The following is a 24,866-nucleotide window of genomic DNA, read 5'->3' as shown; positions in this document are numbered from 1 at the left end:
GATGAGTTGCACCGATGAAAAATAGTTTTCCCCCCAAAAATGCAAAATGATTCTCAACCACTCCTCGAACAGACCACAAGTTTTCCATTCCATGGTTTTCTCTTTCTTTTTTTTGTGTGTTAAATGTTTGCCAAGTTTTGTGTTTACCCCTCCTCTTTCTGCATTCCTCACTTCCGACTTGAATCAACCGTTTATCTGTTTTATATCAAGTTCTGTAAAATATTCCCTATAGTCCCTGGTGTTGTTATACTCTCTTGGTATTGTTACAGTTGTCAGTCAAAATGTATTTGTACATCTGTTCACCACTCCCTCAATGTGTTGCTGTTACTCCTGATCAGTTCACCCTTGTGTCCCAATTCCATGTTTCCAATCCATCCTCATCCTGACCGTCCCTTCTGTTTTATTTGATACGTCAACCTTGAGCCATTTACTCCTCTTGTGTCGTTTTGTGAAGTACTGTTGAAGTGTTCTCGATTCACTAAAAAATTCAGTTTTTGTCGGGTATGTCCAACAAATCGTTCTATGTTCCGCGTTTTTCAGCAGTATGCTTGAAATGACATTACACAGAAAGCAGTCCAGATCATTTGATCTACCATGTCTCTGGAATATGCTTCATTATTCTACTTTAGTCATTTTCTGTTGAGCACATACGTCAGTTGTTATACCATAAAATAAACTGTGCACTTGAAACTTGAAGAAGATATTCAAATTGGCTCTTTTTCGATGTATTTTCTTGGTAGTTTCAACGAAATCACTGCAATAGCGAGCTGATTATTTCGCCCTCATGTTTCATTATCAGACTTGAATGAATGTAATCAGTTGTAATAGTGCTCTCCAGATTTGTTATGCGAGCTAAGTATAAGCTATCATTCATGAATGTTCGGTCTTTATCATACACAAGCAAGTTCTATAGTTTTGCTACCATAGAATTTTGGAGATCGCATCGCTGGTTGCTCATAATTGGCTTTCTTTGAACATCAACTTTGAAAGTTACAAAGGGGGTGATTGCCTTCTTCAAGTTTACTAGAAAGTGAGGAAAAGGGGATCAGAGATGATATCAGTCTAAGATGATGTCAGTCTAAGATGATGTCAGTCTAAGAGGATGTCAGTCTAAGATGATTTGTTTTTCAGACCCAAAATATGGGTTCAACCCCCCTTTTTTGGGATGAGTCTGTCTCAGCCTTTAGCCTTTAGTGAGCATGAGAGTCAATTTGAAATAAATTTCATGGCACCATCTAGTCTCTTACGAATTTTTCAGAGGTCCAAATGGTTGGATTGCAACTCTCTTAAGGCTGAATGTTACTCTCTCCTCTTCATTTTTAAAACTCTTTGATGCACTGCGAGAAGAGTTTAACTGAAATTGGTTGCTAAATTTACTTGTTTTTCATTGCATCTATTTGGTCATAGACCAGAAATTAGAAATCGTGAAGTTCTTTAAATAAGCTTGAATTTTAAAAGAATTGTGCAAGTTAAATGATATTTTCGTTGAGTGGAGATCTGTAGCAAACATTAGTTATTCTATTATTTTCCTCGTTTTGTCTTTAACAACATACTCGCTATTTTTCACGGTAGTCCACGTAAAGTATAGGATGTTAGAATCAGGTTTTTAATGATAAAAAACTTTGTAGGTTCTAGGGCCATGTGTTTAAAATTTGATATTTTGTCAAGGTCGTTGATAGTGCATTTATCCATCTATATTCTTCAAATGTGTAATCAATTCCATAGTTTTTCTCGCTCGGTTCTTTTGTTAGTTTCATCAGGTTGTCCGTGTTTCTCTCATTCCAAGGTACTTTGTACACTAATTTTTCTGGAGGAATATGAGTTACTTATACATAATATTGTATTTTACACTATTGTTCTCCATCAATGGACTCAAATTATGTAAACACCATAGTCCATAAGTTTTCTTCAATTTCCCCTTTTTTCCCCCTGTTAGAATGTTTGTGTTTACTAACACGGTTTTGCCCTCAGAAGTAGGAACGAACCTATCAGGAAAAAAATAGAGATCACACGAAGCAAGAATGTAGAATATAGGACTGCATTCAGTCGAATCAGAGCAGCCGTAGTTTCCAGCCGATACAACATCTCTTAGAAATGTCTCAAAGTCAGAACAACGTCTTGTTTTATTGGGTGCATGTTTGATTTCAACTAACTCTCGCTTATTGCTTTTTGTAAAGAGATATTTTTTTAGTTTGTGATCATCATCAAATAGGGCTGATCAGACACTTCCTATAAAGAATTTTGAAATCCTAATGCTCACTCAAAATGTGTAACAGTTGTAGTGCAACCCTTTCTGCCATCAGAAGTCTTGTTTGAGGAAAGGATGGTGCAAAGCTTGATCTCCAAGCAGTGCAGGTTTCGGTTTGAAATTTTGTCTGGTGAATGCATCAGGGTATTCAATAATAACAAACTTAATTGAAATACCTGTAGTCAATCACGCCAGGAAAATCATGTACAATTTTCAATGATTTGTGTTTTGATTTTGTGTTCGTACTTTCAGTATTATGGTGCCATGTGAATCCAATTCGACTATGTGTCATCTAACCAAGGTGTTGCTTTGACTAACTTAAATCCTTTTCGGAATGCGTATCTCATAACTGAAAAAAAAAATATGTAGAAGCAAGAATTTTAGGGGTACTTGGCTAAATTTACAACCAGAGTCACGGTCGAGGCCAAAAATGAAACCGAGGAATCAAAAGATTGTCAATAAGTTTTATACCATATCTTAATTTCTGTATAAGCCAGAGTTTTATGAGCCCTTTTGATCAAGAAAGCCTTGAGTGAAATCATAAAATCGCGGCTCTTGGGAGGTATCCCTCTCTTTTCATGCTACAACAGGATTGTTCATAAATTACAGCGCACAAAAATCTGGACCCCCTTCCCACCATTATGCACCTGTCATGTAGATCAAACCCCCCCCCCCCCTCCAAACAATGACATCATGCTTTGATGCAAAAAGTCATTTAAAAATGTGTAACTCAACTCACAAAATAATTGTGGACTTGTTCTGAGGCAGCGCATTCCTCAGAGCGGATTCAGATTAAAATTTCTTTTTTCCCGTTGCTGCTACCCAAGAATTTGGAAAGACAGTAAGCTAACCCTCCCAGATCAAAATTTACCATCCCCATGCACTTCTTATACATTGCTGTCCATTTCTAAGTGCTTAGTTTTCTTCTATCACTGTAGATGACTGACAATTTCTCTGAATCTTCGAATTGATGATCTAAATCTAGTGCCTTTAATCCTAACATTGACAAAATTCAGGTCACAAATTTGAATACTCAGGGAAATTGTTGTTTACCTGCAGCAATAGCAGAAAACTACATCCTTTGTAATGGGTGAAAATGTACAAGATACGGGAAGAATCAATTAATTTTTACTCGGTAGGACTGGACGACTGTCACACTAAATTGTAGCAGCTTTAGAAATGATAAGTTCAATCCTGCCATGGTAAGGAAAAACGCTGTATGAGCCTTCAGGCATTGCCAAATTTCCCTTGATAAAATGCGAATTTGCTGAAAAACCTGTGGATATTTTTCACCCAATTTCTTACAGAATTTCATTTACAGTATCTGAAAATTTCAAGGAAAAATATTCATAGCTTCCTCAAAAATTAACTTTTCAGTGTAGGAAATTTGGCAACTCTCAAATGTTCATACAGCGTTTTTCCTTAGCACAACAGAATTGGAATCAGCCCAGGAGAAGAAAAAATGCTCCTTGAAGTGCGTCAGCTTTTATTTTATTCATATTGTGAGTTGGTATTATTAATTTCGATTTTACACATTTTGATGTTGCTTTTTTGCCTCAATTTACATTTCGAAGGGTGTTACCTTGGTATTTTCGGTTTCCGTCGTTACATCATGCTGTGATTAACACTGTTCCCATCGGCGTTCAGCACTGTTTTTTGAACAATGTAATTCATTGCATAACTCCCTTTTCCCTCAGCCACACTTGATCATGCTGGTATGCTCAACTCATCCCATCCATCTAATGTGACGTAATTTATGAACAGTCCCATAGGAAGATGAAAAATTACCATGTATCCTGTGCAAAATCGTAATTGCTGCCTCCTCATTTACAGAGAAAAGAAATGTATCTACTATATAATACTGCTGAACAGTACCTTGAGTTTTTCTATTAATATTTTCGGCAAAATTCTGACAACTTTTCGAATGGTCTTTCTTACAATGCTCCGAGATTACCCTCATTTTTATTCCCTTTTTTTTACCATTCAGAGAGTCTCTCTTTCCTACGCGAATTATAAAGTGCATTTTGCCTCGAGTAGCAATTCCTTTGATTTTGTTTTTAGAGATTCTTAGACCGTTGACATGGTTAATTTTCATTAGGTGTGCCTGCCTTGGAATTAACAATTTCTGCTTCTAGTTTTGGGCTCCTTTTAAAAAATATGTATTGGCTTCAATTACTAATTTATTAACTTTTTATTTTGTGAAGAAAATTTGAAGTTTTTGTGTGTCACGCCGCTTATTTTGCATGTAATGGGGTATTTTTTTCCATTTTTATTCCATTTTCAGAAAATAGTTTTTTCTTTCTTTCTTTTTAGTTTGTCCCCCTTTAGAAAATCCCAAATCAAGGTACCATCCTCAGAAAATCAAAAGTCTACCTAATCAAATTTTTTTTACTGCCCTTGACATCGCAATGCTCAACTGGAAAATCTTGATTTATTTTACAAAATTTTCAAAACCTTTTTTGATGGCTTTGCTCCGAAACTTCGCATATCAATTACAATGTTTCGAAATTCCTCTGTTTACTTTCGTTTTTGGGAAGAAAACCAATGAACATAATGGCTTGAAATTTATACAGGATGACCAAAAATTAGTTTAGAAAGAAGATGATCGAAACATTTCAAAGCCATAATGTCGATTTGTTTTCCTTTCAATGTTGATACTTGTATGGCAATTTCAAAACATTGGAATCGAGGTCTTGGAGTTAAGTTATCGTTTTAGCGGCCACTACCTGATAGAGTTATTTGCTGTCGAGCATTATTTTGCAAGAAATTGAAATGCAACTTCTAATGATGGCTCAGTTCTACAACAACATATCTCATTTGCAGTGTTGTAAATTCCAGATCCTTTTTAATTTTTTTGAATGGAAAGCAAACTAATTTTATCACTTGAAATTTTCTAAAAATTCTCCAAACGCAAAGAGAAAAGTCCTGGAAATGATTATGAAGTGTTATTGATCAGTTTACCATTTAAGAAAAAAAAAATGGTGTGTTATGTAATTTGCAATGTTACAAATTGATATGTTTTCAGAGCTAAGCCATTAATAATCTCAGGAAGTAACCTAGATTTTGGTCAACGACTTAATATTCCTTTTAAGAAAAAGGTCTCTATTTTGTAACAGCTTCCTTGTTTTATGAAACGCCTTTTGGTTTTACATTGATACTCCGCTTCTTACACTTTCACTGCTATTTTAAAGCTCATTAAGTGAAATTACTTACCTGCATAATTTTCTTGTCTGTATTGAGTTTACAAAAGTCATTTCGATTTATCTATTTATTTTTTACCTCTCTAATTTTTTCCACCGAGCATTGATTTTTCATCCAGAGTGTTTTTAAAGTTGTGTATTGCTGTTTATGCTGTTATTGAAATTGAACATGAAAAACTGATCCACCTTAATTTGGGGTGAATAGAGAAAAATTCCGCTTTGAATCATTTCTTTCCGAATCATTTTAATTTCTCCCTTTTAGTGGCTCTTCTGATTCGTTCAAACATTGATATTTTATCAATATTGTTAAATGTATTATCGCAACTACATAATTTCCCTCCTGTTCTTTATTTGCCCCTTTTTTTATTTATCCTTTTCATTTGACGTTTGCTGCAGAAAGTTTCGTAGAATAATCCACTTGTTTTTGATGCATGAAATTCCCAGCCAAGTTTAACATTAGTTGGAAGATTTTGTCATGGCAGTATCAATACATATTTTTTGAGTAATTAGTGTCTGTTTGATGTATTGATTGCTACTGTAAGCCGCTTTGTATGTCATACCATGAATAAGAACTTTTTTCCCCTCCCTATAGTATTCAATTATCGGCAAATATTTCAAGTCACAAAATCAACAAATAGCTTCATTAAAGGGAGCCTTTTCTTATCTCCTCCGAGATGAGCGTACTTAAGCAAAAAAAAAAAAATTGTTTTTACAATAAATAGTACAATCAAAAATTAAGTTTTCATATTTTTCTATTTTGTTGGTTTTTCACCGATTTCAAATATTTTATGGTAGACAGAAAGCTTAATTATTCTTAAAAATCTTGTTATACAGATATCCTTTATTGGACAGAAATTGGCAGAGCTGTATCAACTCCGGCCTGATATATTTTGAACATTTCCGTCTGAATTTTCATGAAAGAAGTTAATTGAATATTTTGACAAGAGTTAAGCAAAACAGTCAAATCTGCATTGCATTATTCAAAAATCTCATGTCGTATTTTAATTTTTTGGAAAGCAAGCAACCAACGTATCTGCGAAGTAACACTCATATGAGCAAGGAAAATTGCTTTAATTTCCGAGTAGGGATGTTTACTGGTTTCTTTTCAAAGTATTAAAGTAGGAAATGAGATTTTGAAACACAGCAATGTAGTCACGACAGTTAGGTACACTCAAATCTATCCATTTCTAGTAAAGCATCCAGTATTCCAAAGGATCAATTTTCCAGTCCATTTAAGTGCCCTTCCTCAACTGCTATCTATTCCTATCTTAGGCATTTCCCAGGAGGCTTTAATTTTCAGTCTAATGAGGTCGTGAAATTGATGTTGAAATCTATGTCGTAAAAGTGGACTATGCAAGTTAGATGAGGTTTTGAAAAAATTAATTTTATAAACCCGACTACAGCCAGGAATAATGTGCTGATTAACAAAAGAAACAAATTCATCGAAGTATTTGTTTTGAAAAAAAAATATTGTTTTTCATGTCTTGTCTTAAAAGAAAATACAAACAAAAATCCTGTTAAACTTTCTTTTTCCTAAGGTGGACGGAAATGTTCGAAACCTGTTGTCAGTTGAACAACATAGCTCTACGAATTTTTGGTCTGACAAAAGTGGCTTTAAATCATACATTCTTAACAGGTTTTCAGCTTTCTTTTGTCTAAAAATATAAGATAAAAAAATGTTTAAATGGATGAGTTTACAATTTTCGAAAGCACAGCATAAAGAAACTTACTGTTGAAACCACTGAGTTGGTACATTGGCATTTCAAAAAAAATGTTCATCTAAAATTAGTCATCATGAGTAATTTTTATTAAGCAAACTCTAAAAAAAACACAGGATTATATTGGCAGAAAACGATACAGATGCCCTCAAAAATCCTTGCAAATTACAGGTTTTTCTTTTATCTTATTCTGTCGGTAAATCTCTGCTGCTGAATGCAATAACAAGAACTTTCGCACGAAAAATTCAGGAAACATTTGCATTGTTAGTATTACGCTTTTGAACATTAGTGCAGCAATGCTTGAGCCTATAGTCTTTTATCATGCAGCTTTCAACTTACAAGAAAAAGTGATCCCTGAAATAAATTATCTTTTTTTTTTGGAAGTGGATAGTAAAAACAATATTGATAGAATATTTAAGGACCCCCCCCCCCCCTCTCGCCCTCAAATTAGATCCTCTGAGGTGCTTCGTTATATTTTCTCTTTCTCTCTCCCTTTTATCTACCTTTGATGTAATTTTTTCAAGTAATGTGGCTTTTTTTTTTAAATAATGAGACGAATGCCTTTAGTTTTTAAAAAAACAAAAAGTTTCTATTTCAAGCGGTCCCAAAATTTGAGAATGAATGTCACTGGTTAGAGAAGCAAAAAAGGTTGAGATAAATTCTCAAGGAAATCAAAACATAGAGAGATCGAACAGATATTGCTAAGGTTCTCTTCTCTATCTAAGTCATGCCCAGATTAAAGCATTAGACAAGTCGTTAGGTACTCCTCTTTTCCTCTCCTCTATCTCGTTCGCATTTTTCACTGTCTCTATTCACCCCTTTTAAGGATTGGTACTTAAGGTGATTCAATGAATGCTATTTTTTGTGTCAGAACGACTTGCGATACATCGCACCAATTGGTTCCATTTTTTCAGCTACTCGTCATTCTTCTCGACTTCTGAGATCCCAATTCTGTTGTCATGAGACTAAAGAATTTACGCACCAATTTTGACAAACAAATTCAACGAAATGAAAGCGTGGTTTTTTCAGAGGAAAAGTATCGAATTCGATACTGATATCAAAACTGCACTCGAAGGCAATATTTTTCCTCCAAAGTAACCACGCCTTTATTACGTTGAATTTAATTGTCAAAATTGGTGGGTGAATTCTTTAGTATCCTGACAACAGAATTGCAATCACAAAATTCCAGAAAAATAACGAGTGGCTGAAGAAATGGAACCAATCAATGCGATATATCTCATGTTGTTTTGACACAAAATATGGCGTCCATCAAAACGCCTCAATCGGTTTTGAAAGGAAATTAACACTGCATTGCAATTTTGCACGTGTTGAAGAGTGTTTGATTTTTGTTCATTTCACACTACCCAAGTTAACTTTGAGGTAATAGCAGATTAAGTGAGAAACTGGTCTCAGTTTCATTGAAACGAGTGGATTTACCGAATGGTAAATGCGGCACTAGGCATGAGGATGTAGGGACTAGGTTAAGTTGGGCGTTTGTCTTGAAGTGACGGTGTCGGTGTGTTTTACAGCTTCGGGTGATAAGAGCGTTTCGCTCGACCCTGGAGGATCTGGAAGAGCGGCGTTCTGTCCATAGTTTGCACAGTTTACGCAGTTCCCGGAGCCACACAGGCCAACGGCCTCTTTCCGACATCACTTATATTGACGAAGACCCTGTGAGACTACTGTCGACCAATAATGTCTCTCTAACCGTTCAGAAGATGTCTTCGGGGGACCCTCATCGGTCATATAATAGTGAGGGACTTACTCATCTGTTACCTAAAACTCCCCATGAAACAAGGATTTAAACTTGTCTTCTCTCCTTTGCTTCTCTCTTCTCAGCAATCAGCTTTGGTGTTGGGACTCAATCACGCCTATAGTTTCTCCCTCTACCCCTCCCCAATCCTCACCCCGCTCCTCGTCTCCCTCCTTCATCTCTCCCCTTGTCCTTTCCCCCGTTTACCGGCACCCCTCTTTTGCTTTATACTCTCACACGTTTTTATTCATTAATAATTTATTTTTCCGAATTTTTCCTCTACCTTTGTTATGAATTTAAAATTGTTCTCTTGTAAATAATTTACCTCCTCATTTTTAAATTGTTTCCCTCGATCAGCGATCGCGAGGTCGAGTGGAAAATGACTTATGTGTAAATACTTATGTACTGATTATGTTATTTTTTTTCTTCTCCCCACCTGCTTTTAATCACTAGCTTTTACTCTTTACAGACTGATTTAGTAGCTACATGATTCTATATATCCCTGTTAGTTGAACGAAATATGATTGCATTGTGCGAATTTTGTTGCTCTTCAACATGCAGCAAAATTGGAACAAGGCAGATTAACATGTTAAATTTGAGATAAAATCTATGGTTTTTTTTTCTCTCTTTTTTTTTGTCGGACCCATCGAATATATCGAATGATGTAGCCCCAATTGGTCTATTGTTTCTTATATTGTACAGTCATATTTTTCTACATTTTTGTATTGATCCAGATATATTAACTTTTAATAGATAAATCTCATTGAAGTGTTAAAACGTAAAGTACGTATTTATTCAATAAGTTACCACTTTATATGCTGTAAAAAATTATTGTTGATAGATCTTTTGAATTTTTTCTCCACAATGTTGAGTTAAGTGTATCTGAAACAGTGTCATTTCATCTATTCTGAAGTCGAATCTCTAATTATCACAGACTCTCATTCTCAAATAAATCATTAATTTTTGGTTAAGAGTAATTTTATCAAATTCTTTATCTCTATCGAATGAAAAATTTTGACAAAGAGCTTGTTCTCGTAACTCACAGGGCTTCTTTCTCTCTCCACAATTATTGGCACACTTAGGAAGTTACTTTTGTGATGCATCTGCCCAAAGATACATTTTCATAACATGCATCTAATATTTGGAAAATCACTAGGAACGTTTCCAATTTTTTTCCCGTAAAGCTCCCGCGATCAGGCAAGAGATTGTAATCTTAAAGTTAAATCAATTATGCTGCATGAACCTTATGCTTACTTCTTGAAGAAGGTTAATGCCATTAAACAGAAGCTGACTTTAGGGAGAGGTAAAGAAAACTTTCTCTTTGCAGTATCATTTTAGTCCATGTCTTTCGATTTTTCACTGCATGGTCTATATCAATTGGCCTTCATTTTGCAATAAGGAACTACCATTCTGGGCTTATTTCACAAACAACGTATGTGTCATCAGTTTTCCTATGCAGATAAGTGCTTTTGTGGATTAGCCACAATTTTTAGCTCCTAATTGCAGAATGTAGTCCAATTTTAATTGAAAGTTTGAAAATTATCTGCTAATAATGAAAAGAAGCACAGAGATCAAATGTCTGTTAAACTTCTTTTTCTGAAACGCTCATTTCTTGGGTATCATTTGTAGCTAATGGGTCAGTCAATGAAAATCCTTATGGAAAGTGCATTCATGAATAAAGAGGACGATTTCAAATATTCATTCCGCTTCTTTCTTGCTTTGGCAAGTAGATCCACTTTGAAGGGTCTTATCAAACAATTGAGTCATTATAAAACAACATTGTCTACATAAGTTGATCAGAAAATTTCGCTTTTCCCAGAGGTTCTCCTAATGGAATCTCGTTAATATGCACTTGCATTTATTTTTCACTTTTTTCTTCATTATTCTGTCCCTGTCTCACTTGACCCCTTTATTTTATCCGAAAATTTGAACTTGTGCATTCTAGATGAACTTCATCCATTTAAGTCATGACTTCTGGATAACAGATGGCAAAAATAACTTCGGTACAATTGATTTAGTACCCTAAGTGACCAATTGATGGTTTAAAGCAACCTGAAAGTCAAAGCAGAACTGAAATTCCAAATGAAATACAAAGAAGGCATCTGGAAAGGATCAAACCTAGTTTGCTGATGTGTTAAGTCTTGACAAATTCCCCCTTTTTATGTTCAGTTATTGAGGGATTTTTAGCAATTGGGAAATAAGAAAACAATGTAATTAAATTCCGCAGGATAAACTATCAAAACCAGCGGGAATTCAGGCAATAAGCATTGAAAATACAGAATAGTAAATCGATGTCCTGAGTGCGGAACCATGTATCACCGTTTGCGATGTTGCAGACTTCCTGTCATATTTTATTTTTTCTTTGGATAACTGGTCAACATAGTTTCTTGAAAATTTTCTTTATTTTTCCTATGTGTCAGCAGAATATTCTATATGAATTTTAAGCCACAAATTTGGCTTGCTGCTCTTCGAAAAAATAAAGTAGGAAGGAAAACTTTGAGACGCCTCAATGGATATACATGGTTTCGCACTTCAGTTATCAAAATGACGAAATTGTTTTTTAGTTCAATTCTGTGTTTTCTATCCGTGTGCAAGCCGAAACTTAATAGAGGGAATTTGGAGTCAAGGGACTTTGTTTTTGATTGTTTCTGGAATGAATAGCGTTTAATCGTGGAGGTCTGCTAGTTTGAGAAGCTTGTCCTTCTTTCGCTGCGTCAATAATCATTCTCTCTACTCTATCGTAATAGTTTTGAACTACTATCTAGTTGAATTATTTATTTTCACTGTACATGATTCAGATGTTTGTCTGTCTTGCATTACCCATGTCTTTGTGAGAATTAATTTATGTGTAGTCTTGATGTATTTTTCTTGACTATCGACTACTTACTGTCTGTCTCTAGAATTCTATTGTAGTTCTGGTCTAACGTAGTTTTCTTGCAGCAATTTTCAGAGCAGCCCTACCCCCACCATCACTTTACATGTATCTTATGCCACTTATTATGCACTTTAATGTTCATATTTTTATTTTCTTTACTTTTCTACTGTCGCATCACACTTTTCTCATGTGTTGCCCTTTACTTTACTCTTAAAGGTGATAGGTGGTGAGTTGCAAGAGAGGCTGATTCCAGTCCCATACAGCAAGAGCTCCACAGACCAAGCTGTAAGCCGTATTCCTCTAATCTCTTTCTGTCCGCTCGCTCGCTCGCCTGCTCATTTGTTCAGTTTTGCTCGAATTTACCACCGTTTTTCCTTTCATCATTTTCAAGACTGTTCTCAGGATATCGCCTCCAGTGGAACCTTAAACATTTCTCTATTATCAGGGTATCTGAAAGTGCCAAAAATATTGGTATAAATGGTCCCAAATCATTTGTGCTACATGTGGATTTTTTTAAATTATTTTGAATTAAGAGAGATCCAAAAATGTTCATATGAACCAAGAAAAATGACTATCCGTAAGCGAATCAAAATTAATGAGAATAAAGCTGAATGTACTTATTACATTACAGGAAGCTTAAGTTGAATTAATAGGAACACTATTTTACAGGAATTTTTGCATTGTCCTTGTTACTTAAAGCAGCTGTCGCTAATAATATGCACCGAGCATTTCCTTGTGGGCTCGATACTACGTAGCAAGAGCAGAACCCTCCAGAACATATTTTTTTAATATTTCATCACGCAGTTTAGATGATAATTACGAAAAAGTACTCAATTTTTCTCTAAGACCTAATTTTTTCAACAATTAGCCAAGCATATCCAGAGAGCACTTTTAATTTTTCTGAGGGTCCTAGTAGCCACCCTGCTAAAGCTTGAATTGAATTTTAAAAAACACTGCCCAAATGCTCGTCTTGTCCAACAAATATTCTAATGCAAAACTGTCCAAAAATATTGATTCAAAGATTGCTGTTCGAAATTCCAAGTTCCTAAAATGTAGTCAAACAGAAATTATTCCGACTTATTCTTCATTTTGTCCAGAGCTCAACATATTCAGATGAAAATATATTCTAGCAGTTGGCCTCCCAATGTTCATGGTAATGCTGAATAAGTCGGCGTGTATGCTTTGCCTTTTTTAAAGTTTCAAAAATTTCTGCAAGAGTTTTCTACCATCCCAACCAGGACAAAGATCTACTTCAGATTTTGGTGCACCTTGTTATAACTTTGTTTTTGCAGGTTGGTCAATCCCGTAATTCGTTTTATCTTCTCTTTCATCAGTCTTTCGCGTCGAGATTACTCACAATCTGTGTCAAATTATTACCACATGCTTATTAAAATTCTCATATTAATTTACAGGGATGGTTTGCATTTATTATTAATCAGAAATTCTTTTGTGGTTCTGTAAATCACACCCATTTCTTCAAAATAATTTTCGTAATGTGCGGGGTGAATTAAGCTTCTAGGATTTTTTCTTTTCTTTTTGCCCCAAATGGCAAAGAAACCCCGTTTTGTAAATTGCAAGAATGGGATCTGTTAGGAACAATATTTTCGGTGGGCTTAGCTAGGCGGAGGAAGCACCGTTTGCTGATGGGCTGAATTCAGCTTTAGGCACTCGACTATTGCCTCTTGATCGGTCGGATTTTGATAATCTTTTTTTCCCCTTAGAAAGTATCAACCCGGCAAAAATTCCTTGCCACTGCCCTATCAAATACTAAGATAATCCAGTCTCTTATTTTGTTGCTCCTTTAACCATCTTCACATCATAATTAAACACATGATAACTTCCAAGTTGTTGGTACCTATGTCCAGTTTGCGATACACGGAAAATCAAAGGAAAATATTTTGGGAAAGAAATTTAAATGAGAAGTGTTGCGTAGGTGAACTGAAGTGCGATGAGTTATAAAAAATATTTATAAACCACCAATATTTTGTGCAACATGTTGCAGTTGTGTTTTCGTCAGCTTTCGTTCAGCCTTTCGGATGTCAAAGATCTTTTTTTGCTGGAAAATTCCTCTAAAGTCGAAAAGTCTTGTGACACACGTACAAAAAAACTTTCAAATCCTTTCTTTTTTTAAATCATGATTCTACTTATTTTGTAAAAGTATACTGAACAGTCTTGAAAATGAAGTTTTTGTTTCAAAGTTAGTTTCTTTCTTTTTCTTTTCTGTCTTCTAACAGTTTTATCATCCCCTTATTGTTTTATACAATTTCTCTTTTGCCTGTTTTTTTTGTTTTTATCAGTGAAATACAAGATATTAGTTTCTTGAACATCACAAGAAAGGTATTTTAGCAGTGTATTCTCCCACAATCTTAATGAGTTTTTTTTCATTGCTTGCTATTTCTTACTTTTTAAAATTTATTTTTTAGGTTATTCCAGTTGATTTTTCTTTGTGTGTGTTGTTTTTTTTTTTTCCTTCTACCATCCGTCAACTTGCTTTTAATTCCACTTGTTTGATTTAGCCAGGTCTGTATTTTTGCATGCGTTTTTATCATAAGATTGTAAAATTAGCCATGTATATACTCTTCCTCCGAACTTCGTCTCACAAAATTCCTTACAGATAGTATTCTAGATCACAAACGGAACGTTCCTAGAACTGTACGGAAAACTGAAACAAATCATATCGATGACTAAACTTCAAATTCACGAAATTAACATTTCCTATCATACTTTATTTCTCAGAAGGAAAACGACTCAATGTAATGGTTTGAAATTTGTACAAAAGGGCTACAGAATATTGAAGCCAATTCAGAGAAAATTACAAGCCTTAATGTTGTTTTGTTAACGTTCTATGAAAGTAAAATATGAGGCGAAATTTTAAAATGTTGCAACTGTGATGAGTTGTTTTGGAGCTTTGCCATCAATATAGTTTAGTTAGCACATCAATGGCCAAAGTGAGAAAGCATGTATCTCTGTATGCGTCGTTGTCGGCTTCTTGCTATACTTTATTTTTTCTTTCGAAAGCTAGTCAACATAGTTTCTTGAAAAATTTCTTGAGCAGAATATTCTATTATTCTGTAAATTTCAAGTTATAAAGTTGACCTGTTTTTCTTTGAGAAAGTAAGATTGGAGCGAAAATGTTGAAACATCGTATCAGATATACATGGTCTTGCTTTTTAGCCATGGACGTATTCAAGCATCTTTCATTTCTTTTCTCCGACTGTGATTCTGATGTCTGTAATAGTTACCTTCAATGGACCAAACTGGAATATCCTACTGTACAAATTTTAGTATTGTGCGTTCACCAAGGACCAATAATGTTAGGAAACCCCTTTCTGGAGGACACCTCTATAATTTTTTTTCACCTTCTGGAGCCAAGTTGTGTTTACATGATTCCTTATGAGTCAGATGAAAATTGGTTTGTAGAAAAAAAAAAACCATAAAACTGCGGGCAGGAAAATGAGAAACATCTGAATATGCTGAGTCGTGAAATATTTTTTTTGGTATGAAAAACAAAATGCGCCCTAAAATCGTAGTGTTGGCACACCATGAAAAAGATCCAATGTTCTGAGCGATAGGAGACTCTTTCTCTGCCTTTTGAACCCAATGATGAGAATAGTCCGAGATGAAAGGTTCTAACCAACTCCAGCAAGTTTTGATGCCAAAAATTATGTTCAACCAAAGCGACGGAGAGTCTAAAAGTAAGTTACCTTCTGTGTTCTTGAATGAGCCACCAGGTAAGGTTTGGTCTGGAGAAAAGTCACAATTTAATTTTTCAAAATCTTATGTAAAAAACGATTCACATTGAGAGAAGTTTGGAAATCATCTCTTGAACGAGCTAAAACAAGTATAATTACCACAGATCAAATGGACTGCATTAAGCAGAAAGGAACCAAGCCATATCAGCTATTGCCAAATTTAACCGGGCAATTTCATTTTTTACAAGAGAACGTTTGTGCAAATTCTCTTGAACATTTTGAAAAATTTGCTTTGCACTATTCAGAAATTTCACTGAAAGTAAAAAAAAAATCTGCACAACCGTTTTCATTTAAAAATTTAAATTGCCCAATGAAATTTGGCAATAGCTGATGTGGCTTGGTTCCTTTCCGCTTAACGCGGTCCAAATGGATGTTGGAATATACAAATGGCGTCCCTTGTATTTTTGCCGTATAACTGGACTGAGTTAAGCAGAAGGGAACCAACCCACATTTTGGAAAAAATTGAGTTATGAGTGGTTTTGAACTCAACCACTGCTCTACTATCTATCGCCAAAAATTCAAAGTTTTTGTTGGAGCAAATTTTGCAGAAATTGAACCTGAAGTTTAACTTTTACATTGAGTCGTATGCAGGAGCTAAACTTAAAGCCTGTTTTTCTCGGTTCGATCCCGATGTGGCTTGGTTCCTTTCTGTTTAACTCAATCCAACTCATGTCTATTGTGAACACCTTTATCTTGTATGAGAGTTGATTTCCAGGCATCCTGCCGTGCAATTCATTTTATTTGTGAAAAGAAGAAAAAGTATGTTGTGTAGTGCTTTGATCAATACCTTGTCTTGTGGTCGATTGTTTTCATAGTATGCTATCGCTAGGACTTGGGTGTGCATCTTCATCAAATTATTGTGAAGAAATTAAGAATACAAATAATTTTCTTCAAAGAAAAATTATTGCTCGATTTCAAAAAAATTTTTTTATTTTTATCAAGAAAAATTTCCATCAATTCGACAATCCTGCCATTGGAGCAAGTAAAACTCCATAATTTGGATAGTTTCAAACTTGCGGTCAGTCTTCTGTCTCATGATAATTTTTCATCCCTCACTTAGTCTGAGAAAATTTTACTTTTAGTTGCATTGATTTGATGAGAGAGAGTGAGTGAAACCAAGAGACTGCTTTCAAAATGGCGATGGCCCAGTGCAAAAAATGCGTTTCTTAATCGCAATGTTTGAAAATCTCTGACTATGCTTTATTGTCATGAAGGAAAACTGTTCAAAATGTGACTTTTTCTATAATAAATGAAGAAAATCCACAAAAAACTTAATAGGAAGTGGTGGTTAGTTTTCCCTGTAAAAATAAAACATGAGCAATGATTGCAATTTGGAATACGCATCTTTTGACTTAAGCCAATGGTGATTGATTCATTAGGGTGTCGAAAATTTCAGGCATCAAGGACTCACCAACGACTCAAGTGTAGCAATCACTTTTTAGTCAAAAACGAGGAACTATTGCATGATAAAATTGACAGATACTTTTTTTCCAGAGACCTACTTCATGGATATGTATATGTGTGAATTATGTAGGATGCAAGGACTCATGTTTATACCGCTTTTGGGTGATAAACTAAGCAAATTGCATTTTTACCAGGAGAATCTTGAGCATTTCTAACTGAAAATTTTACTGATTTTTTTCTCTGATCTCATGCAAATATTAGAAAAGTGTCGAACAAAATTTTCACTGGTACATTCTTGTAAAAAAATGAATTGTTTGAGTGAATTTTGCTACTTTGGAATGGAGTTAGGTTCCTTCGTCTGGGAAACGATAAATTTAGGCATTTTATATGAATTCGATTTCACCACAAAAGCGGTTAAAACATACTGCTCCTTTGAGCATGCTGTCCTATCTCACTCATTTTTCTGCTCATGTAATGTATGAGTATTTTGAGTTTTATACCAATTGCTTTGATCTCCTCGAGTTATCTTTCAGTATTGTAGGAATTGCCAGAGATTAAGTCTTAGTTTTTGCCCTTTGAACACTGAGTAGTTTTTCTACCATGAAGTCTTGAGCTAAGGCATCCTGGCTGCTATTCGCTTTTTTGATTTACCTCTACACCATTTTTTTTTTTTTTTTTGTGAGAAAATGTGTGCTGTAAATGGAGGTGAATAGAAATTATGACATGAAAAGGAATTTTGAAGGCAGATTTGTGTCCCCTACCCCTGTTAACAATTCAAATGAACGTAGACCTGTCTTTTGAATGGCAGCTCAGCTCTGTTTATAATTCAATGGATAAAGTGAGCTGCCTGTCTGTCGTAGATTTTTTAAAAGATAGTTCGAAATTTTATAGCTACTGTAACTACATGTAGATCAATGCTATCAAGTTTTTTTAAAAACTTGTTTGTCTTCAAAAGAAGAGAGCAAGATTCACGTGACAATTATAGGATATGACTGAAAATCTGATAGAGTTAAGAAAAACTGTCACATCTATTTACTGGTGTTCCATCTCTCATTTTCATTTTTAAGAAGAAAACCAACCAACATTTTCGCTTAAAATTTTGTGGAAATAACCTCCATATGGGCAAGAAAAATTCCGACAATTTTCTAGCTGGGATGTTGGTTGGTTTCTATCCAAAGAATCATAATAGGTGTTGAGATTTTAAACGCTTGATTGAAGATGTTACTATTTTGCTCAACTTAATCTAATTGAAACTCAACTTTTGCCTCTTTAATGTCCTGGCCTGTTGCTAAGAACAAAAATGTTTTTACAGTCATCTAAATTCTGAAGTTTTTAGCCCCCCTCCCCCACCCCAGTTTTTAAGCATTATTTTTATCATTAATTTCAGTACCAAAATAATTCAAAATTTCAATGAGCAAATATTCTTATGGAAGGTACGTGATTTTTCACGTTTTTAAAAATAATTATCCTTCCCTCAAAAAGTAATAAAATATGAAAGAATAATTCAGTGTATATATAAACCAAAAACAAGCTAATATGAATGATCTTCTATGCAGTGATTAATAATATCCTCAAAAACTGAGAACAAGAGAGAATGTATTAAAATTGCATCTTCAAATTCTGCAAACTATTACTAAGTGCCGTTGTTTTTTCTTCTGGGTAACATGACAGTTTTTTTCTTAAATAATTTCAACAATATTCGTAGGCTTAGCCTCATAGGAAAGAGAAACAGTGTCGGTTTTTTTTTTTTTTGCCGCACTCATTTTAAATTATACTCAAAGCTTTTGCTGTTGCAGGTATTCAATCAGTTGAAACTTAAATTTTCCTCTATATTTTTTACCTTTTTTCAACTTCTCAATTTTCCTTCATTCAAGTGAGAAAACCATGATAGTTGATTTCATATTTGGGGTAAGCCAATCAATTCCAAGATTCAGAAGAATAAAAAATTGATTAATTTGCCCAGGATATTTTTTTCGTTTTTCGAATTTATTTTTCATCTACACCGTTTTTCATATGACTGTATGTACTATTTCAGAGCTCATATCTTAACGTAAGCCAGAGATTACCGAGGCCCCAGGTTCCGCAAAGCGTATGAAGTTAAACTGCTATAATGTTAAGTGATTTTGATAAAAGAGATCTGGTCTTGTCATAACATTTTTGCAATTGATGTTCAGTCGTGTGACCCCAAGTTTCAATCAAATCCATTGCCTAACTCTCCTGTATGATGCTTCCATCCGAGTATATTGCTTATTCCTCCTATTCTTTATGCTCACTTAGATGCCTAAGTTAGAATAATTGTCATCGAATATTTGTATAAAAGCTTCCTCTGTTGAATGTTGCTCATAAAAGTTTGTCTCGACCAACGATTATAAACCACTCCTAGTCACCATATTGTTCATTCACTCAGCTGTCCCTCCAGTATACTATAGAGATCACATTCATGAGCCTGTGTAGTTGAAGATACTGACTCTTTTCTGTTTCTTTTCTATTCTCTTTGTTTCTCAACGCCCTCGGCATCAAAGTAATTTTAATTAGGAAAGATACTCAGCCAACTAACTTATTCACAATGAGGTCTCCGTGCTTCATAGAAGTTCCTAACGGAGATCTTCAAACCTATGTAAGTTCGTTATTGTTGTAGGCCTTATCTATTGATAAAAAAATAAGCAAAGTTATTTTCTTTCATCTGTGTTTATCGTCTTTTCACTGCCACTTTACTGTATTAAAGTCACGTTGCCACCATGGGATCACAAAACTTTTGTTTTGACCTGCCCTCTCACAAAGTGGCAATATCTTCTCTTGCTTGATTTTGTACTTGTGAGAGCGTATCCTAAGAGCAAGTGCTCCCCTATGTGCAGCAGCAATTGTTTGCTTGAAGAGGGAGGGGTTTATTAGGATCTCTCTCCGTAGCCAGTCGCTAAAGTTAGCAATGGAAGGAGTTTCAATGTTTCTAATCAACGGGATGTGAATGCAGCTCAGAGTTGACTGAAATCAGTCCAAGCGACTCTCTCACATCTCTAACAAACATTTTTGCAAGAATTACATATTTGATTCGCCCCAAAAACTACGTACCTACAATTATTGCTTACCATACCAAAGAGCCAGTATCCATCTGGGCAAACACAAAAACTTCCTTCACCTATACTTCTTCACTCTACCCCAAAAAAGTCGAAGAATCATGCAAAAACATTTGGAATCGATACTTCTTGCATAAGCTCAATTTAATTGTAAAACAAATTATTGTTAATATTGAACGAACTTTATCAAACGTTTTCTAAGCTGTATGTTGTCAGCAAATTGGCTGTTTCATAAACTAGCCACTTGCTTTGAGTTGATCTATTATTGTTAGACGAAGCTCAGTAGATTTACTGCTTTTGAAGGAAGGAACCTTGTTTTTAATCTAAAAAACTTGGTCAGGTTAGGGAATTTACCTCCTCCTTTTGCAGTATTCCGACACCCTGGCTCCAGTAGATGAGGGGATTTAACTCGCAAGGTTTTCACACTACCTGTCCCACATCTCTCTTTTCCCCCGCTAAATTGAGACTAAAGACGTTAAAAGGCTCAACATTATTGCATTTTAGATTTGAATCATGGATTTTGATGGCTAAACTGAGAGACTATATATCTTAGTTTGCAATATTGCATACTTTTCGTCATACTTCATATTTTAATTGGAGGCTGTAATTTCTGAAATTTCCTCGAATTTTCCTCTCCATTTAAAAATTCCAAGCCATTGAACTGTCTCGTTTTTTTTCAAGAAATGAAGTAGGATGGAAATTTTGGATTGCCACAATGAAGGTGTCGTCACCTTCCGATCAAAGTATCACAAGCACCATTTGTGTTTAGGCACTCTGCCAAACTTCTGAAACTTCTCCAATGTCTTACGCAAAAACTATCAAAACTATGAACAGAATCACTTAAAAATGTTAGCTAATATTTCCTAATATTAAAATTAATCCCTAAAATTTTTACGAAAGTATGTGTAGAAGATTTAAAGAAGTAATTTAAACAGTATTTATTGAAATTTCCGGTAACATAAGCGACGAAAACGCAAATGGCACTCGAATTGAAGTTGGCGCTTGAGACACTTTGGCCGGAAGATGACAATATATTGTCTCTTAGTTCAGCCATCGATTTGCAACTTGAGGTTTGAGTTCGTTGGATAATTCAACTTTCGAAACCAATTCTCATCAGGTGTTTCAAATTCCGACATTCTTCATTGAATTGAATCTCTCGATTCGAAAAGGACCCATCTCGGGCAAAACGAAATCGTTCAGGAGACGATAAAAACTGTGTGGCAGCCAAAAAATTAGTGATTCTATACAAATAAATGAAAATTCTTTAAATACCTAAGTTGGGTTGTCTAGGAATTGAGAGATTCAACTGGTAGTGTGATGAAAAAGCTGATGAATTGCGGATTTTGCCTGTGTAACTTCATCTGTAGATGTCTGGAGTCTTAATTTTTACTTTGTTGTTTATTTGATCATCTCTTGTGTTATTTTGTAAATACTGTCTTGATACGTAGGATTGTTATCACGTTTTATTATACTTTTTCAGAGATTATGGCAAGCTCAAATGATTTGAAGAGCCACCAATGCCTGTTTGATTCGTCACTTTTCAACAGAAACCATTTTTCGCCTAGATGTAGCTCATCATTAATTTATGTACTACTAAGCGCTTTTATAGAATTTACCACGGCATGTTGCTAACGAAGTTAATTCTTCTAACGTTTTTCTATCCCTCTCTCACCTCATTTTAGTTCCTAGCATTTTTAATCAAAAGCGGAGCACCATTACCGAGACCATTCGAACTAATACATTTCAAACATGTGCACATTATGCAATTTTTCCGTTGCGTATGTCGTTGTTGAAACTGCAGAGATGCGTTGCGACATTGAAAACTTCTTGGACGTCGTTTCTTAAAACCGTCGTTGATCCTTCTTCTCTGTTGGAAGACAATTTTGTGAAAATTTCGAGTCATGACGTTGGATTGGTCGCGGAGATTTTGAAACACTGCAACCAAGACACGTGTTTATGCAGTTCCAGCGCTGATATGCGACAACCAGTATTCTGCTCAAAATGTCTCCCCTACTATTGCACTATCAACTCTCTGACAGAAAAATACAGAATGTATGATTTGAAATGTAAGGAGGAAGCTTTTTTCCCACAAAATCAAACTATTGCTTAAGTGGCTCAAGGATTTCAGTCCACATCAGTTATATCTTTTTGTTATCTTAGCTAATTTTGCTTTTGAAAATCAATCCTGTTTAAGAATTTACCATGTTGATGAGTTCAGATCAGTCATGTACTAGTCAGCTAAGAGTTTGCTGTTAGTGAAGAAACTGAAATTGTAAAATGGACTGTGTTTTTTTCTCTCTCAGTAACGTTCTCATCCGTAATTAAAGGTGGCTTTGCTTTTGTCAGAGGTTCCAAGATACCCTCAATTTCAGTTTGTATTTAAATCAAAATCAAAATTTTACACTGGTGCTTCATTAATTGGCACTATTTGCATCAATAATTTATGTCTCGTAAATCAAAATCCGCAAATACATCTGCTCTTCTCTATGAGAATACGTACCCAATTCAGTTTTAAACTATGAAAGTATTACATACAGAAGTTGATCATCCTTGCTCGCTTTAAATTTTCTGCCTGCCATTTAAAGACTTGCCTCAGGTATCCAATTTCTTTTCAGCTTCAGAAAATAAGTACTCTCCATCAATTTTCTGCATCGAAAAATTTGTATTACTTAAATGCCTTCAGTTTTGAAATGCACCGACAAGCCATTATGACATAGTTACCCACTCGCCTGTCACAGGAGTTCATGACGTAAAATTTTATTACACCCAGCGAGATCAATTTACTTCAGATCATCTGTGGTTGTGTCCCCGAAATAATCTTGCTTTGTGTAGATATTCAACTGTGCCTGACTCGACTGAGCATTTAAAACTTTTTCGGCTGTTAATATTACCCGTAGAGTATTGTTAATCTTAGCTGTGCATTTTTCCCCCTTCAGGATAATGCACGTACCTAATTTTAATCCGAATCCAGTTTCATCAGTGTTGCTCTCTGTTCCTTTGAATCTTTGACCCTGCTTAAGCTGCCTTTTTTTGTGCTTGAAACGCTCTCCTCTCAATTGCACTTTTTTGTGTTTTCTCATTTTTTATAATTGTATTATTTTTCTTTCTCATTAGCTTTTTACTCATCTGCAATGTTTTCAAGTATGATTCCTGCTAAGTTTTGACAAAGAAAGAGCTTGGGTCTTAATCAGAGAACCTGGGAATTTCAAGACCTGTGGCTAAAACCTAACTTTTACAATGAGACACGCCTCTATGAAAAGTTTTAGCTTAAGTTTGGAGCTGGTTTTGGTGCTGTAGCATTGCAAAGTTTACAATTTCAATCATTGGCTGTGTCCATGCTGAGAGTGTATTCTATATTTGGCCAAAACTGGCTTTGAACTCAAAACTGTAAATTTTAACGAAGGCCTTTCCTATTAGGGTCCACGCCAAATAAGTTTACACACTTTATGACTACAACAGAAGATTGTGTGATGTCTGTCTAAAAATGTGCAGCCTTATTTTGCATGGACTTATGTCAATGAAATCTCCCAGTCTCTGATAAATGGAGCCTCTTTTACTTAAAGAATTTCATAGGACTCAAAGCAATTCATTATTCTGGGGCTGAATTTTTTTCTGATCATTTTATGAATAAGATTGGCTGTAAGCCAACTACCAGCAATTTGTTTGCGTCTTTAGTTTTCGAAACAATTGAGCTAATGAACAAAAAGGAGAAGTCTCTACCCAAGCTTATTTTTGCTTTTTATCTAATTTTTTTCTCTACATTTTATCAGCTTTCTTGTTGATTTTGTTTGAGGCACAATCTTGATGGTATTAAAATACATATGCCAGGAACAAATAACCATGTTTGTCAGGACCAACATGTCTTATTTAGCGTTCTCATTTTGTTTTTCTCCCCATGTGAAAAAATCAGATTTTTTTTCTCTGTGACTCTGATGTGTGTGTCTTGAAAAAAATCAAATGTTTTTGAGTGGAGATCAAGTTGTACTTTTTTATTTGTGCGTCAGTGAAGTAGCTAAATTTGAAAGGTCAAGAATTTTCATGCTGTCATGTTATTTTAATGATGCTTAAAGTCTGCAAATGTAACTCGTAAAAAATGCAGATAAATAGAGGTTCACCATTAAGATACTCATTCCGATGAGAGTTGGAGGACATGCGAGTGCGTAAGTTTTTGATAATGCAGCACTATTCAGGGTAAGAAATGGATCATTCCAAAACGTGTTTTTTCGTCAAAATTCTCTATAGAATATAGTAATCTTGTTGTGAAGCAAGAAAATCGGACTTTTCCATGTTCCTAAATTCAATCTTTTCACTTATCCCAAGAACGAAGTCTATTCAAGTCAAATCAGACATTGCTTAAATTAATATTCTTCAGTGTGCTTCATAATAGTAAAAAATTCTCTGTGGGCTTCATTTCTCTGAGTATTCAACAAATTTTGTTTATCAGAGGAGAGGGGCAGTATGTAAAACAAAACTCAAATAATTTGCTCAGTCTGTTGGATTTTTCAGAAGCCGATTTAACCAACGCTGATTTTGATTTTTCTCTTTAGTGGTTATTTTGAATTGATTGGTTTTAGTTTAAACTGTAAATGCTAAGCTCTCATTTACAAGGAACGTGTTTTGCATAAAATTTCGATGAAGAAACACGGTTGAGGTAGATTAACGCTTAACCGATCTAGAGATGCTTTGTGTGGATTTTGCTGAAATTGAAATATACCCACATGAAAGTTGGTGAAGCACATGCGCATCCTAAGCGATGAGTTGGTAGTGAGCATGTTTTTTTTTGTTAGCATGAAGTGTTGCTCAAGTGTTCGGCTGTTGACTATTGTGTCTGTTCTTTGTTAT

At 34.9% G+C, this 24,866-nt stretch overlaps 1 protein-coding gene across 15 annotated transcripts in view; it reads left to right on the top strand.

Annotated features, from left to right (window-relative positions):
* Positions 1 to 24,866, top strand: part of LOC109033903 (plasma membrane calcium-transporting ATPase 3) — a 469,278-nt gene that overhangs the window by 439,348 nt on the left and 5,064 nt on the right. For 6 of the 15 annotated variants that reach the window (XM_072303337.1, XM_072303338.1, XM_072303333.1 and 3 more), the window contains one exon: positions 12,011 to 12,079. The exons of 1 other annotated variant lie outside the window; for it this stretch is intronic. In XM_072303337.1, coding sequence (XP_072159438.1) covers positions 12,011 to 12,079 — 69 coding nt within the window. Of the gene's footprint in view, positions 1 to 8,695; positions 9,897 to 12,010; positions 12,080 to 18,985; positions 19,063 to 21,504; positions 24,865 to 24,866 lie in introns of those variants that run through there. 8 more of the 15 variants (XM_072303344.1, XM_072303340.1, XM_072303336.1 and 5 more) reach the window with 6 other exon arrangements.

Source organism: Bemisia tabaci, chromosome 8 (assembly GCF_918797505.1).
Source record: "Bemisia tabaci chromosome 8, PGI_BMITA_v3".
Lineage (NCBI taxonomy): Eukaryota > Metazoa > Arthropoda > Insecta > Hemiptera > Aleyrodidae > Bemisia > Bemisia tabaci.
This window is presented reverse-complemented; position numbering and strand designations above follow the sequence as displayed.